Source organism: Phoenix dactylifera, chromosome 11, assembly GCF_051530095.1.
Source record: "Phoenix dactylifera cultivar Ajwa chromosome 11, Ajwa_hap1_PhDact_Kaust_v1.1, whole genome shotgun sequence".
NCBI classification, from domain to species: Eukaryota; Viridiplantae; Streptophyta; class Magnoliopsida; order Arecales; family Arecaceae; genus Phoenix; species Phoenix dactylifera.
Window position 1 is genome coordinate 4,032,623 of NC_143200.1, and position 15,461 is coordinate 4,048,083.

At 36.1% G+C, this 15,461-nt stretch overlaps 1 protein-coding gene across 1 annotated transcript; it reads right to left on the minus strand.

Moving 5' to 3' along the window:
* Nucleotides 1-445: 445 nt before the first annotated feature.
* Nucleotides 446-12,085, minus strand: LOC103710625 (stearoyl-[acyl-carrier-protein] 9-desaturase, chloroplastic). The gene is made up of 3 exons (XM_008796441.6): nt 11,799-12,085; nt 1,868-2,369; nt 446-1,372 (listed from the first exon to the last, which is right to left on the minus strand). Exons 1-3 carry the CDS (start codon nt 11,915-11,917, stop codon nt 812-814), a joined length of 1,182 nt encoding a protein of 393 aa, XP_008794663.3. The 5' UTR covers nt 11,918-12,085; the 3' UTR covers nt 446-811.
* Nucleotides 12,086-15,461: the final 3,376 nt, after the last annotated feature.

The window sequence follows — 15,461 nt, forward strand, 5'->3', positions numbered from 1 at the left end:
CAGGTTTTGACTTTTCTCGGAGGAATTTTTGAATTAAAATTCTTCAAAACATTGTAGATAAATAGTTCAAAGATTGTCTCTACAATTTTATGCAGCACAACAAGAGGGCAGCCCTTCCCGTGCCCCAAAAGAGGGCAAAGGAAAAAACAGACAAAAGAGGGTTTAATCCTAGGCATCTAGTATAAACATAAGGGGATTTTACTCACATACTAGTTAGCACCTTGATATGAAATAGCATTAAGGTTAATATGTTGACTATTTTAGAATGGATGAAGGTTTTTAAGCTATCTATTACATGATACCAAAAAGATATATTTGATTATTGGGTTTCCACCATGTTGCCAATCAGTAGATTAAAAGGAAAAAGGAGGGAAGAAAATAGCTGAAGAGAATTCTTACTACAATTCCTATCTGTAAGATACAGAGCAAGCTTCAGGGACTGAAATTTGATCATTCCAAAGCAAGCATAAAAACACTTGGATAAGATAGCAAGAACTAAGTTCCAGATACATATATCAGACCATTTTGCTACATAGGAGTACATAAAAGTAAAAGAAAACATTAAAACAGGAAGGTTTGTAATTCCAGACACCACTTCAACAGCAGCCATCACCTGCTCATAAGATGACATCAACGATAGCTTATAGAGCATCTACAGCCTCCCCCATCCTGACTCACCCATTAAAAAAACAAATATGGATTTTAAGCTTTTTTTTTTGAAACCCTATAAGTAGCAGAGAGACATGCAGAAGTAAAACTTTTGCCAACCCAAAAGAACCACTATTTAAATCAAAACTATCGTTCCTTATGCTCAGAGTTGCACTTCCCGGCCATAGATCCAACTGAAAGGTCTGCGTGGTGCTTGCTTGGCCCTTCCCTGAGCTCTTTCTTCAAGCCTCCTGATCCTGGGAGCAAGAGTGCAGACGAAGTCCTGGGCCCTCTTACCTTCCCCAGAGAGACCAGTTATCTCCCCCACTTTCCACCTATTAACGAGGAACTCAAGTATGTCAGCATAGTCCTTGGCTGTGTAGACACCCAAACGCTGGGCCACTGCCGAGAAGTGCTCGAAGAGGTTATCATCCTGACCATCGTACATCAGATGGGCAGGCATCGAGATCTTCTTCTTCATCATGTCAGCAAAGGCAAGAACAGTACCATCTGGGTCAATCTCAAACAGTTTCTCCACTATCTTCGTATATGCTGTCTCATGGCGTTTCTCATCTGAGGCAATTATACCGCATATCTGAGCCAATTTCAAGTCCCCGTGTTCCTTGGCATGCCTGGCGGTATTCCCATGGGAAATGAAGGTTGCCCGCTCTTGAAATGAGGTGTATATAAAACCAAGGTATGGGCTGTTCTCTGTCCTAGGATCCTAAAGACAGGAAACAACTGAATCAATAACTTATGCGATGTAGTTGATTAAATATAAAATATCATGACTTCAAGCAATCTCAAGCATTGTCATCGCCTACCGGCTGACCAAATTGATAATGAAGTAATGACTGCTTGGAACTGTTTATGAACATATGCCAAATAATCTAATTTATATGTTCAATTCAGATAAATGGAACACTTAACCAAGAATGGGCTAAAGAGACCTAAACGAACACATGAAAGAACCCAGGCATAACTTAGTATCAAGTAAACTGTTTCTTGAAGCAAGTCAGAATTGCTCAACTAAGAGAGATGCTTGTATCTTAACAGTTATATCTTGGTGAAGTTTCTCCATGATTGGTGACATATGAAGCCTTTTCAGGAAAGCAAAATGCACCCTCACTATATACAAATTGATAATGTTATAATCATAAGCAAGGAAACATTAAGTAAAGAAATTGAGCAAATACCAGCATGTGGGCAAAAAACTTACCATTCCAGAACCTATCAGATATTGGATTGTTTTCTCGATTTGCCTCATGTCCACTCTACCAGAAAGGTATAGGTACTTGTTGAGAAGGTCTCCATGTCTGTTCTCTTCAGCAGTCCAAGCCCTCGTCCAGATAGCCCAAGAAGTAAGGCTTGCCCCTGTCTCATCTCGAACTCCATCAAGTGTGTTGAGCATTGTTTGATATGTAGGAAGAGCTTCTTCAGTGATCATATCTCCAACCAAGCAAACATAATAATCATCAGGGATCTCCTTAGAGCGTTCCCTTAGTTCCTTAATCTCTTCATGAAATCCTTCTGATGATGGATCAGGCAGAAAATCCTGGGGCTGCCAACACTTCTCAACAGGCTTCAGATGCACCAATATATTATTTTCTGCCCAGTCCTCTAATGACTTAAAAATCTCAATCTTCTGAGGTGGCATCGAATGTGTAACTTGAACATGTACCTCACGTGGAGGCATGAAGGGTTTTTTTGGAAGGTCAACCCTGATATGATAAAAATATAGCACACTTTTTAGTTTCTACAAGAATACTTTTTGAAAACATAATATTCACATACCAGAAACTTCATCTTGTGAGGTCATAAAAATTTAATACATGAAATTTTGATTGTTATTCATGACACATGCATAACTGCAGCATGTCAGGTAGCAAAAAATTAGTAATTGAGTTAATAAATTAACATGACAAGCATTCTCACAGACAACTCAAAATAATATGGTGCAACCATGAAAGTCTAGAAAATAAGAAATAACCAGTAATCTAGTAATCTAGAGGGTACCCTGAGAGCAAAAGAATATTGGAGCTGATTACCTTGCACAAGAAAGTGAACCAGGAATGTACACACATAACACAAATCCTTTCTAGGTTTTCTAGTACGAGTTAAGTTATTTCTCTACAATGACATCACAGCGCAAGTGTAAGGGAATTCATCTCTCAGTCAGAAACTAAAAAAGGAACATACTCTAGCAAAATATTAAATGTACATCTAGCCCTGAGCCAAAGGCTGAGGTAAATATAAAACTTAATACTTCAGTAGTTCCGCAAAATAACAAGATCAAACCACATTGTTACAATATCAAACACATTTGTGAGAGAGATAGGTAGGTAGGTGGCTTGCTTCTGATTTGCAGTTTACTGTGTTGAATAAGCTGGAATCCAACAACTCAGAATCATAAAATATAGGACTTGTTGCCACTGAGAAAGTTTTCTCATGGTGACATACATAAAAATTAGCATATACTATCATAGACACTCCTTGAAAACCAAGCCTTCAGACAGAAGTAAAAATGCATTAACCACACCAATTCTATACACTACAATCATAAATTCATGGCAGCCTGCTATCAAACAAATCAAATCAGATCAACGAAATTGATACAAATGCCAATATAGTGATTTTCTAGAAATAAAATTCTCAAAATTAAACAGAATGGTGGTGATGAGATCGCATGGAAGTATCTTCACGACCACAAGGGCGAAGAACTAGAAGTTCTCCAACCATGATATGGTGAGAATTTTTTGATCAAATCACATGATATCATCAAGTCATGAGTGAAATTCAAGCTACTTTATTCCCAATGATGACCATTTCTATATAATGCACCCCAATTGTGATCACATGTTGCTATAATCTTTCTAGCAACCTAAGGTTTGCCAGTATTTTTAAGGAAAATCAATCGACTATGAACCACATACCGTGCACAATCAGTGGCCAACAAATTAGTTTGCATGATCTTGCTAACTGTAATGATTGGAGAGAAATCAGTACCAACCACATATAAGTCCATTATTTCCTCAAATGTCAAAGGAGTTACAACATTCAGCCATTGCACATTCATTGAGAACATAGTAAAGAAATTGACCTGACCTAAGTTTTCATTTCATTATCAACTGAGTCTAATCCTTAGGACATATCTATTAAGAGTATCAATAAATAATCACCAGATACATATGTACATACATATATACATACATACATAAAATAAAAGAAAAAAGATAATATTACAAAAAAAAACTTGACAGTTGGTCATGATCAGTGACCTTCATGACCATATGGCCTTTTAATGATGAAAGGAATACTTCTCTTATGCATATGAAATGTGGTATTATGAGAAATAATAAGAGCAATGTCCTTGAAAATACACATCACTGCAAACTCCATAAACTGGCAATAAATGGTTGAGCCCACATCTAACGCACACAAGCAACCCTGTCTTCGCTTACCTTCTTGTTAGAATGGAAAATACTCCAACAGGTCGTTGCGTTCTTGTTCAAAGTTTAAACATCAGAAAGAAAACACATATTATCCTCATTTCTTTCTGAAACACGTGCTCATCATTAAATTAAAATGATTTTTTCTCCAACCACAAGAATATCATAAGTATTTGTACTCAAGAATGAACTTCCTATCCATTAGACATGTATCTAGCTAGAATATTTGCCGTTGTTAGTGGAATCCAATCACTTAAAACTTTTGTGAAATATAATTAAAAATTAATGCCACACGGAACAGTGACATTTCCTCAGAGCTATTGTAAATCCTATTGCTATGAACTACTACATCAACCAACAAAAAAAAGAGAAGAAGAGCACAAATGTAATCAAATCAAATACATCAACTACAATTCTATTGCTGTGCTTATCATGCTGATTGTGCTTCCCTTTCACATTCTCCCTTCCTCATGTATGAAAACTTATATGGACCAGATTACCCTTAACACGATACTCAATTTGTAAAATAAGAATCCTTCATGGTTGAGACAACTTGTACGACTTTTAAAATATGAATTTTCATAGGCGAAACAATATAATTAAACTAAAATAAGTTCATTGCTTTTTCCCAAATATGCTTGGTGTATAGGAAGAAGATTCTTCTTTCTTTATCGATTTTCAGCTTAGGAGAAAGATCAGGAAGCTGATCTGAGCTGTAATGATCTATCAGACAGAGATGTGGATTGGTTGACATCAAGGTCCACAGTTTCATTACCGGTGTCGAGCCAGTACCTGACCATTATGATATGATACCAAACCTTACTATACCAATACTCGATATGAAATTTGTAGCGATTCAAAACCAGGACGACATTTTTTGACTTCTTATTTTTTTCATTTTCTTGTTTTCGAAGATTATTTTAAGACATATGGATGTTAAAAAGTATTGTAGTGTACTTTTAAAGTATCGAATTAAGACTTGGTTAATGTAAAGTTCATAGATGTTCAAAGTACTTTTACATGATAACATTGTGTGTTCAGTCTTTGCTCAACCTATGCTATACAAATATTTATCTAGTCAGGAACATTTTTCATGGATATTTGCCTAGAGTCATATTGAGCGGTTCAAAATATATTGTTTGTTATTCCAGGAATTATTCCAGTGATAGTTGCAATCTTTTAAATTTGAAGTATTTAAGCAAATTTTGCAGCACAAAGACATGCGATTTGGTTTCATTGTGAAGATTTCAATTTCTATGGACTCATCAACATATAATAGCAAAGTCTCTATAATTTCTCATTGTTTTTGTAAATCAGATGACCAATTTGAAGTAAATCCATTGATGAGTTTCTGTTTCATTATGAGGCAAAACTAAACTGCCATCTTAGATCTATCATCAACATATTTAAACAACTTTCTAATTTTGTCCTTGCTCTCTTCTTTGCATGAAACAGTTTGATGTTGGTATATACGTGTGGGTGAAGCATTTTTTTAAAGGATTCGAGGTTCCTGCATTCCATTTTTCTTTATTGAAGCTGAACTGTTTTATCTTGCTTTATGAAATACGTCACATAAAATTGTTATTAAGATTTATTTTTCTGATCTATTCTCTCCCAAGGCCATTCAATAATGGACCCCTCCCCTGAGAGTGGAGTGGTCCATAATTAGCAATATGCTTCATATAAGAAAGTAAATTACATGTTTTTATTTGCATCTAATGTTATTAAGACCTTGTAGGTGTTGACAGAGAGATAAGCAGGAACAGATACTATTGGATACAAGAGAGTAAAGGGAGGACAATGGATTGGAAATTTGGAATTAGGAGTTGGATGAAGATGTCATGCTGGAAGCTGTTTCTGCAATTGCAAATACTTTTGAAAGAGTAACATGAAGTGATTCCATATACAATTAGTGTTTGATATGCAGCCTTTTTGAATAATAATATAGCATTTTACTCCGTGCATAAAGAACCTATCCAAGCGAGGAAAGAAGAAAAAGGAAAAAGAGAAAGGAAGGAAAGAAGAAGAAAAGGAAAAAAAGAAAGGAAAGAAAAGAAGGGAAGAAGAAAAGGAAAGACAACGATGAAGGAAAGAAGAAGAAAAGAAAGGAAGAAAGGAAAGGAAGGGAAGAAGAAGAAAAAGGAAAAAAGAAGAAAAAAAAAGAAAGAAAGGAAAAAGGAAATAAAGAAAGTAGGGACAAGAAAAGGAAAGAAAAAAGAAGGAAAGAAAAAAGAAATAGGAAAGAACGGAAGGGATAAGAAAACTAAAGAAAAGAAGGAAGAAAGGATAGAAAGAACAAGAAAAAGGAAAGAAATGAAGGGGGGAAGAAAAACATATCGCCAAGGCCCCGACCACCCAGTCCGCCCCCTTTCTTTGCCCGCCGGCCGCCTAGCTCGTTATTCTTTGAGATCTCGATAGAGTCTCGCTCCTGGGCGGGGCAAGTTAGATTACTTTGGATAATGGACCATCCCTCAAAAGTGACAAACTTTCCCGTTTTGCAAAAAAATATTGGACAAATTTGAGATATTCCACGATATATAATGCACGTGTGAAGAAGAAGGAAAAATGGAAAGAAAAAAGAGTAAGGGTTTGAACTGTCCAGAATCGAGCGGACCCAAGCAATTCAGCCTGGTTTGAGCCTATTCGGACCCTTTACCAACCCAAACCACCGAACTGACCTAATACCATGCTGGTTCGGGTCGCAATGCCCTGAACTAAGTGGCTCAGGTCAATTCAGTGCACTTTGTTTAACATCATTGACCATACCATTGGACTAATACTGTTAGAAAAAATTTGGATATAAAGCTCTCATTTAGGGCAATCCCTTGGTTTCCTCATAGCAGGAATTTAAATATACTCTTAGGCATTTAGAGCATGGCACGTGCAATGCATATGGCTATGAAGCACAAAAACTAGCCACTAGGGCTTGACAAATGCTCCACTCTATAGTTTTATGATAGAATAGATAATCAAATGTCAATATCTTTTCAACCACCAAACTTCATTACCATGACTAGTCAATTGGAGACCTCCAAAGACCATGGTTAACAGCCAAATAGTTTCAAGTTCAACCTTGATAATGTCCATAAGCCTAAAGGCTAAAGATATTATCATATTCATATCACAATATTATCATAAGTTAGGACTTCAATCACATAATCCAACATACTGAACATAATAAATTATGGCTTGGAAACCAACTTAAAGGACTGTATTACTGCTCTGGATTTTCTAAACTCAAATTATGAAAATTCAACAGATGTAGAGGGGAAAATAGCATTCGAAGCTGAACTCATTGCCAACAACAGAGTCAGCAATCACCAAGAACATGAACAAATGAATAATGAGAATTTATTAAATGTATGAAAATATAAAGAATCACAATTTAGACACAACAGAGTCAGCAATCACCAATGTGAAAGTCTAACAGAACAAAATGTTAGAACCAATACATTAGATAATTTGACATATCTGATAGAGAAATGCAACAAGATCAATAATAATGAAACTAAAGTAATGTTAATATCATAAATAGATAGGATGAAGGATCAGCTGATAGCTGAATTTTGCTGGAAGATCAACACAAAGAGCAAATGTAAAACTGTCAATATCCCTATCCACTGAGAAAATATAACAAAAAATACAAAAAAATGCAATATAAATAGCAGGAACAGTAAAAGAATCAAATGCATAATCAGGAGAAAATATAAGTAGCAGCATGCAGGTTAAGTCACATTGGACAATTGTGATTGTGGCAGTTAGTATATGTACATGCAATACAAATTGATGAATTCAAAACTTCCAAAATATCATAATAAAGAATTAAATTAGATCCTTATTTACTAGATGCTAATACCACTATAATTAGTGTACAAATATTTAACCTTGTGTTTTGTTCTCTCAACCAGAAACAGGCGGAAGAACTAATTTCTTCAAGAGCTACTTTCCACTAGATAAGTGAAATGCATCAACCAATGAACAAAATTTCCCTATGCTAATATTGGCAATGATTGCTTAAAGAATGTTAGCTACATTGAAGCAACTAAGCAGAAGGTAACTAGCTGAGCCTATAAAATATGGCATGAGAGTACATAATACAAAGCATATATCTACCTGTCTTACCCGGATTGGCATCCGGCTCCAAAAATCCGTGTCAAATATGTAATCAAGTTGGAGACATATCAAACACTTGGATACTTATGAAGTTCTATGGTTGCCACTTTCAAAGATTAGTGGAGAGTTGAACTCTTCCAACAAATAAGTCTGACTCTCCATTTTCATGCTAGAAGTGAGTATTCATTCCTAGCTAAAGATGTAGGCATTAAAATAACTTTGCAAAATATTATTTTTCATATATCCTTAAACTAATTGCAAAGTTTGAATGAGAAACATGCATATTGAAAGACCTTAACAAACAATATCTTCTCAATATTTCTTTCTAATATTTAAACAAGCAAAATTCAAGGAAACATATATATAATTTAGTTAAAATTATAATTAATCATGTATCCCCATATCTCCTTTTCTCTCATGCTAAGCCAAACACTTGGATATGCATCCAAATCTGATTCTCATATCCATGTCCATGCAACAGTGCATTTAGGGCAGCAGCCGATGGAACCTAGTTTAACACTACAAATCCACATGTATGAGTACTTTAAGAGCCCCTATTATACAAATTAATATCTATTCCTAATAATTAATGATATTTCATATATTTACATCTGTTTGATTAAACTTTGGTAAGTTGATAACATCATAATGGGGGAAATATATTAACCAGCATTACGACTCTCCTATGAAAAACATAAAATAAGTGAAATATCTTGGATTATTTTTCGCTAAAGGCCTAGATGTGAAGTCCATCCTATTCATACAAAGGATGTTCTAGGATCAACTTCCAAAGAATTCTCTAACTTCCATGTTTGATCTTTGATCCATTCCCTGATTTAAACTGCACCGAGACCATTTTTGATTTTACAAAGAGGGAAGAATCCTGTAATATTAATGTGAAATGCAGAAGTACTAAGATATGGACAATATTGCCACTGTATCAGTCCTAGACTTACTTTTGACAAATTCAAATGAAAACAAGGATTTTGAATTTATTGCTAGGAATGACCGAGTTTTCAAAGTACCACTTGAGAGCAGTAAAGTCAGGTAAAAATACATGACTACAGAATTCTAAGCTCCAACACATGGTAACAGCTGAAACTCATTTTTTTCTAGAAAAGAAAAAAAGTCAAAGATGTTTAGTTGCTTCTTTGTCAATTAGACGTCAAAGATGCTTAGTTGCTCCTTCGTCAATTAGAAGTCAAAGATGCTTGATTGCTCCTTTGTCAATTAGAGGTTAAAGCAATTGACTGGTAGGCTGTTAAAGATGCTTCCACCACACAAAAATTGCAATAAAGAACCCAAAGCATAATATTGTGCAGAAACAAGAACTGATGCATCGTAGTGATTTGGTTTAATCACTTCTTCCAGAACAATCCATTTGGCCTCTTGACAAATCTAAACTTTAAGAAGAGATATATTATGCAACACATGGTTAAAGCATAATATTGCTTTCTTCGTACCTTCATTTTCCGTATATGAAGTTTTCTTATGCATTAAAGAATGGATACCAACTTTTTTAACAGCTGTCAAATAAAACAATTTCAATAGGCACTACCATGCATGTAAGATGGTCAGAGGACTACTTAATATATGGCCAAAATGGTAAAAAGTATGAGTAAAGACTATAGAAGTTTCTGGATGTCTCAATCCTGAAGAAACTGGACTTTTAGATGCTCCAAATAAGTGCTGAGATGCATCCAGATCCCTTTTTTTGTGTTTATAGAGGGTTTTAAGTTCTTAATTTTAGCATTCTGTATTTTCATTTCAGCTCATATGATTGACTATTTGCACCGAAGTCAGCCAGAAAGCCTCTTAGTTTCATGCTTCCCATCTTCTCCATAAGTTTGAGTTTCCCCCAGGCCTTTGTTATCAATGTTTTTTTGCACAACCAAGGGGGAATAACAAGAGGCATGTGATGATGAAGCTGAAATGTTGACTGCCAAATTACAAATTAATCTATCAAGGACGTTACAATGACCGTCCAGTACTTCATGGAGAACATCCCATCCTGTATCCACAATATGCTCTCTTACTTGGATCCTGGTTCCTCAAATACGTGGGATAGATTGTGAACCTCTGGGTCTTGCAGCCACAATCACTCCCTCCCCTAAGATGGCTGGTGCCCAAAAATGCATGAGGCAGGGTGCATTTCTATAGCCTTTTTATTCTGAGCCATAAATTCACCAGAAGATCTGTTCTCAACATATTAATACATGACACGCATGCATTCAGATGCAACAACAGATGTATTGAATTTACTTTATCCAGTAGTTAAGTATTTCCACATATGTTAACAAACATGGTTTATAGAATGAGACATTCCCCTTTCCTTTCCTTGCAGTTTTCCCAAAGCCTGGTCTCTAGAATTGTAGTTGGTCCATGTGTTCTCAGATACACAATGAGAGAACACAAAAGAATAATATTGCCAGGTACAGATATAAGAATGAGACAAGCACAATGAGGATGCATTCCTGTGAACCAGAATCTTTTATGGACCTCTTATATGCCATTTCCCTTCTTTATTTGGTTAAAAGACTTCATATAATAGAATATCCAACAATATATATTGACCAGAGATGTTAGAGATAGAGTACCATTAAACCCCTAACCAACAACTTCACTAAGCAAATCAACAAAGGACACATCATAGATTATAGCAAGGAGATCATATAGTCTAAACCAATTCACAATATATTCAAACCCAAAGAAAGAAACCTGCAACCAACTTACAACAACCATTCTAAATCGAGAAGACATGCAAGCATTACCACACGATAAGAAAACATAAAACCAACTTGACCCATGTGTCAGATAACCTCAAGACCAGGATATGATATAAAAAAAAAAACCAATTCTACTTCTTTTTACACAACCAGGGTAAGCCAATGAAAATATTTTAAAACTCATCAAACAATACAGAAAATGAAACTTTGAAAGCAAATTGTTGCTTGATAATAAATCAATCCCATTAAATTATTTCCATACTGGACTAATTCCAATGGTAGCAAAAAACAAAACCATACACCCACAAACACAAAACGACATGAATCCCTCAAACACCGTCTCTGAATTTAATTAAAACAAAAGAAGAAAGAAAAATAAGAAGAAAGCATATACTCCACATACAACAAAAAGAGGTCACTTCCTCCACCAAAAAAAACATTTTTTTTCTGAGAATTCAGACGGGTAGAAGGCCGGAAAAAAATCAGCCGGAAGGCGGGATCAAACTCGGGTCTCTTTCCGCAACACAAGAGACTTTACCAACTCGGCCAGTTGGTATCCTCATAAAAGAGCAATTTTGACGACAGAAATTAGAGAAGAAGGCCAAGTTCACACCAATCCCAACCCAAAATCATCCAGATTACAAGGGGAAAGGAAAAAAAAAAAAAAATATATATATATATATACAGATTCACACAAACATATAGCTCAAGACATCAAGATCACCCAAAACACCACAAATTCTCCGCAATAGAAACAACGGCATCGATCAGGAAAGGGCACTCAGGTATTGATTCACGGGCAGAAGAGAAATAAAACTGAAATCCTATGCGGGAAGAGAGTATGAGAGATAAAAGAGCTCACTTGGTGGAGGAGCCGACGGTGGAGGCCATGGAAACCCTCGGAGATCCGGCACTCCTCTTGGTCCTGGGAGGAGAGAAGCAGAGGAGCGCCTCCGGTCGGAATGCCACCCTCGACGCCATCGCCCTTCCTTTCTCTTCCCCTTTTTTTCTTCTTTTCTCTCTTCTGGGGGACACAGGGGCGGAGAGACAGAGAGAAAGACCCTTTTTTCTTCTTTTCTCTCTTCTTGGGGACACGAGCGGAGAGACAGAGAGAGAGAGAGAGAGAGCGAAGGGAAAGAAACGAGGGGAGGGCGGAATTTAATCGGAGGCACATCCGAGATACTAAATCTTTCGTATGCGATATTACACTTTTACCCTTACATTTTTTTAAACTCCTGATACTCTGTATTACAGTATTAGCGTATAAAATTATAAACATTTAAATATATTTATTATTCTAAGGGTTTCTGTCAGATTGTAGATTATATAAACCCTATTAAAACCCACCTGGATATACCTTTGCAGTCTTCTAGATTTCCATGGCTTGTAGTTGCCACAGTGCATAAGGTTGAATGGCCAATATGTGAATTAGATGCATAGCTAAGACATCTTTTTTTGCATGTTAATGATACTGCTCCATAAATAATGCGTACAATTGCTAGATGCTAAAATTTAAATTACTTTCATGATAACTAACTATGCATTCGACTCAGCTAGTCTGAATCTATATAAAAAATTAAAACCGAGTTCAAGTTTTACCTAATATAACTCTTATGGTGATATCTTTTTTAACTTGGATGATGAATTTCACGTCAATAAACCGAGCCATTGGATACGATCTACTACCTCTAAATTGCTTATACACCAAAGTTTATATAATTTGGTAGGTAACCGGTTTAGAAGTAGTAGATAACATCTAATAATATCGATGTATGACATCCATCGTTCTATTCAAAAAATTGTGTAACTCTATAGAAGTTACATTATATGTAATTTGAACCTAATCCATAAAATTAATATACAGGTTTCAGCCCTGTTCTTAGTACCATGTACTGGAGTTTATCTAGACCATCCATCTATGTGGGATGTTTTAGTCATGGATCACTTTTTTTTGTTGTTGTAACTTTATACGCAAGTGAAAATGATTATTGAGGACAATAATAAATTTGATGCTTGCATGGTGATATCAAAGTACATATATTATAATTTATTTATAGTATTTTACTTATTTCTATTTCTCTCCGACATCCCTCAAATTCTGCATCTCATCAATTTGCACCAAGCAAGGCCAAAGTCATATTGGCCACCATTGAGTCTATGGCTATTTTGAAGGCCTTTTTTTTTCTTTTTTTTTTTTTATGGTAAAAACAGCATTTTATATAGCTCTTATAGGTACAATCTGCCAAGTTAAAAGAAAGAAAATGATATAAAAAAAAGAGAAAACTTATCAGCATAAGTCATGGTGATGTACGATAGCATATATCAATGTCTAACCAATAACATCCACCTGTCTGTGGCTGGTGGCTGTAGCAGCCAATAGAAGGGCGACGAGAAGGATATGAAAGTGACTTGTAGCCCACCTTACATACATCTACTTGGTTTTGGACCAAAAGAATATCTTTAGATGAGAAATTAGAGATCCTTGTGCTTTCAGCTATTAGCCGAAGATCAGTGAAAGCATTCCAACCATTCTTAATTAATGCTTTTGTACCATCAACAGATGAGTCTATCTGTGTGCCAAGATTAGGAGTCATATGTAAACTTACTTACAGTTTTCTTGTTCTAATACTGCAAGAAAGACAACACATTAGAGCGAGAATATGAGCATATTTTCCTACGTTCACAAACGATATTCTTGTCCACGTTTAACCGTTTGGGAAGTGTTCTTGTTTTTTCCTTTATTTTTGCCTTCCAGGTGTCTTGAAGTCTCCCTTCTAAGAGTTTTTGCATACAAAATTCCTATTTTGTAGTTCTACGAGAAGGTGGTGGCAAATGGTCGAGGCAAGGGTGTTAAAAGGAATCAATCGACAAGGAAGCTACGGTGGCCACTCAACCGTAGCTCAACTTGGACGGTGCAATAAAAGCTGCGTACAAGAGAAGAGCTTCGATCTCTTCCTGGCTCTCCTCCGACAACCGTCCATTTACTTCCCATTTGGCTTTTGGCTTTCCCAGTTAATTATACTCTTCAGATTGGCCCGACACTTGCACCCACCCCTTCCCCACCTTCCCTACCACCCAACTTGTTATCTGGAACTTTAATGTCTTCATGGTTGTGGGACCCTTGGCCATGCTTGGTACGTCGAGTTGTCAATGGAGATCCATGTGCACTCCTCGACCGTGTCAATGGTTATGTTTTGGAGGGGAATATCCCAGTGTTGATCTATGAAAAGATGCATGGTTTTGGTTCTTCAATAAGGAGTTTGAATACATTGACAGCTTTTGTTCCATGGAAGAAGATAGGCAAGCCACGATCGACTGTACCATTGGAAACCTCTGTCGTCTATATACATATGGAGAGATTTTGTTGGCCATCTTTTAGTGTAAGCTGGAGCCATCATTTGACAGGCAAGTGATCTCAAGGGAAGAGCATGGAAAGTAGTTCTGACTTCATCTATCATGATCATGTACTTAAAACCTATCATGTAAGAGATTTGGCTTTCCTTCTTATTGCGAGCACTTTGTGGGCAGTAAATTACTATTGCATGCAAGTCAAATTTATTTCCTATAGGTGATGGTTGATGCACCAGGCAAATTCCTCTAGCTTGTACTAGATTTGAAGGGATTGAGATGAGCAGCATTAGATGCATGGTCTCATTTCCACATGTTCTCTTCTGCACCTTCTACAGGGTATCATGGAGAGCACTTCTCCTATAGATGTATATATTAATTGCAGGTATGGTGGTGGAGGAGAGTAGTGTACATTAATACCATCTTATTAATATAATAAGTCTATATCACCAAGAAAATACCATCAATCTATAGTATTGATGCATGATAGAGCAAATTCAACTTGCATCCTAACTACTTTTCCTCCTAGATTTTCAAGATAGCTAGCTTTTCAGGATCCCATTCAGGATGTATAAGCTTTATTTGTCTTGTCATGCTTATGACTAGTAAACTCTAACCACCTATTCAGCTATCATATTTAAGGATTGAATACATGCAACTAAAAAATAAGACGGCGTCAACAAGATTAATTGAACGGCAAACATATCTGACTAATGAGATCATTTACAATATAGGAGTGAATGTTGATACTTATGAGTGTGACATAGCATGGGATGACAAAAGTGTCCATGACTGTGATCTACGTAGGAAGGAGAAACAATTTACTTTCTTCTCATTATTCTCCTACTATGGATAGGCAATTAAGAGCAAAGTTATTAGCATGTTGAGTTAGATGGAACCTCTAAATAAAGTGGCATATGAATGGGGATTTAATTAGATAGATGTGACTTGCATGAGAGGGTGGTTGACAATGTGATGTAAACAAACTGGGAGGGGGTCTAAATGAATATTTGTGATAAAATATAAGAAAGTAAAGATTGGATGGTTGATGGTGAGCTATAGAAGAATTCTTTTTACAAGTTTTCTAAGTACAGTAATTTATATTCTACTTTTATTTCACTATTCAAGAAGATGCTATTGTATACTATGCAAGCTGGTAGGACATTGTATAATTATG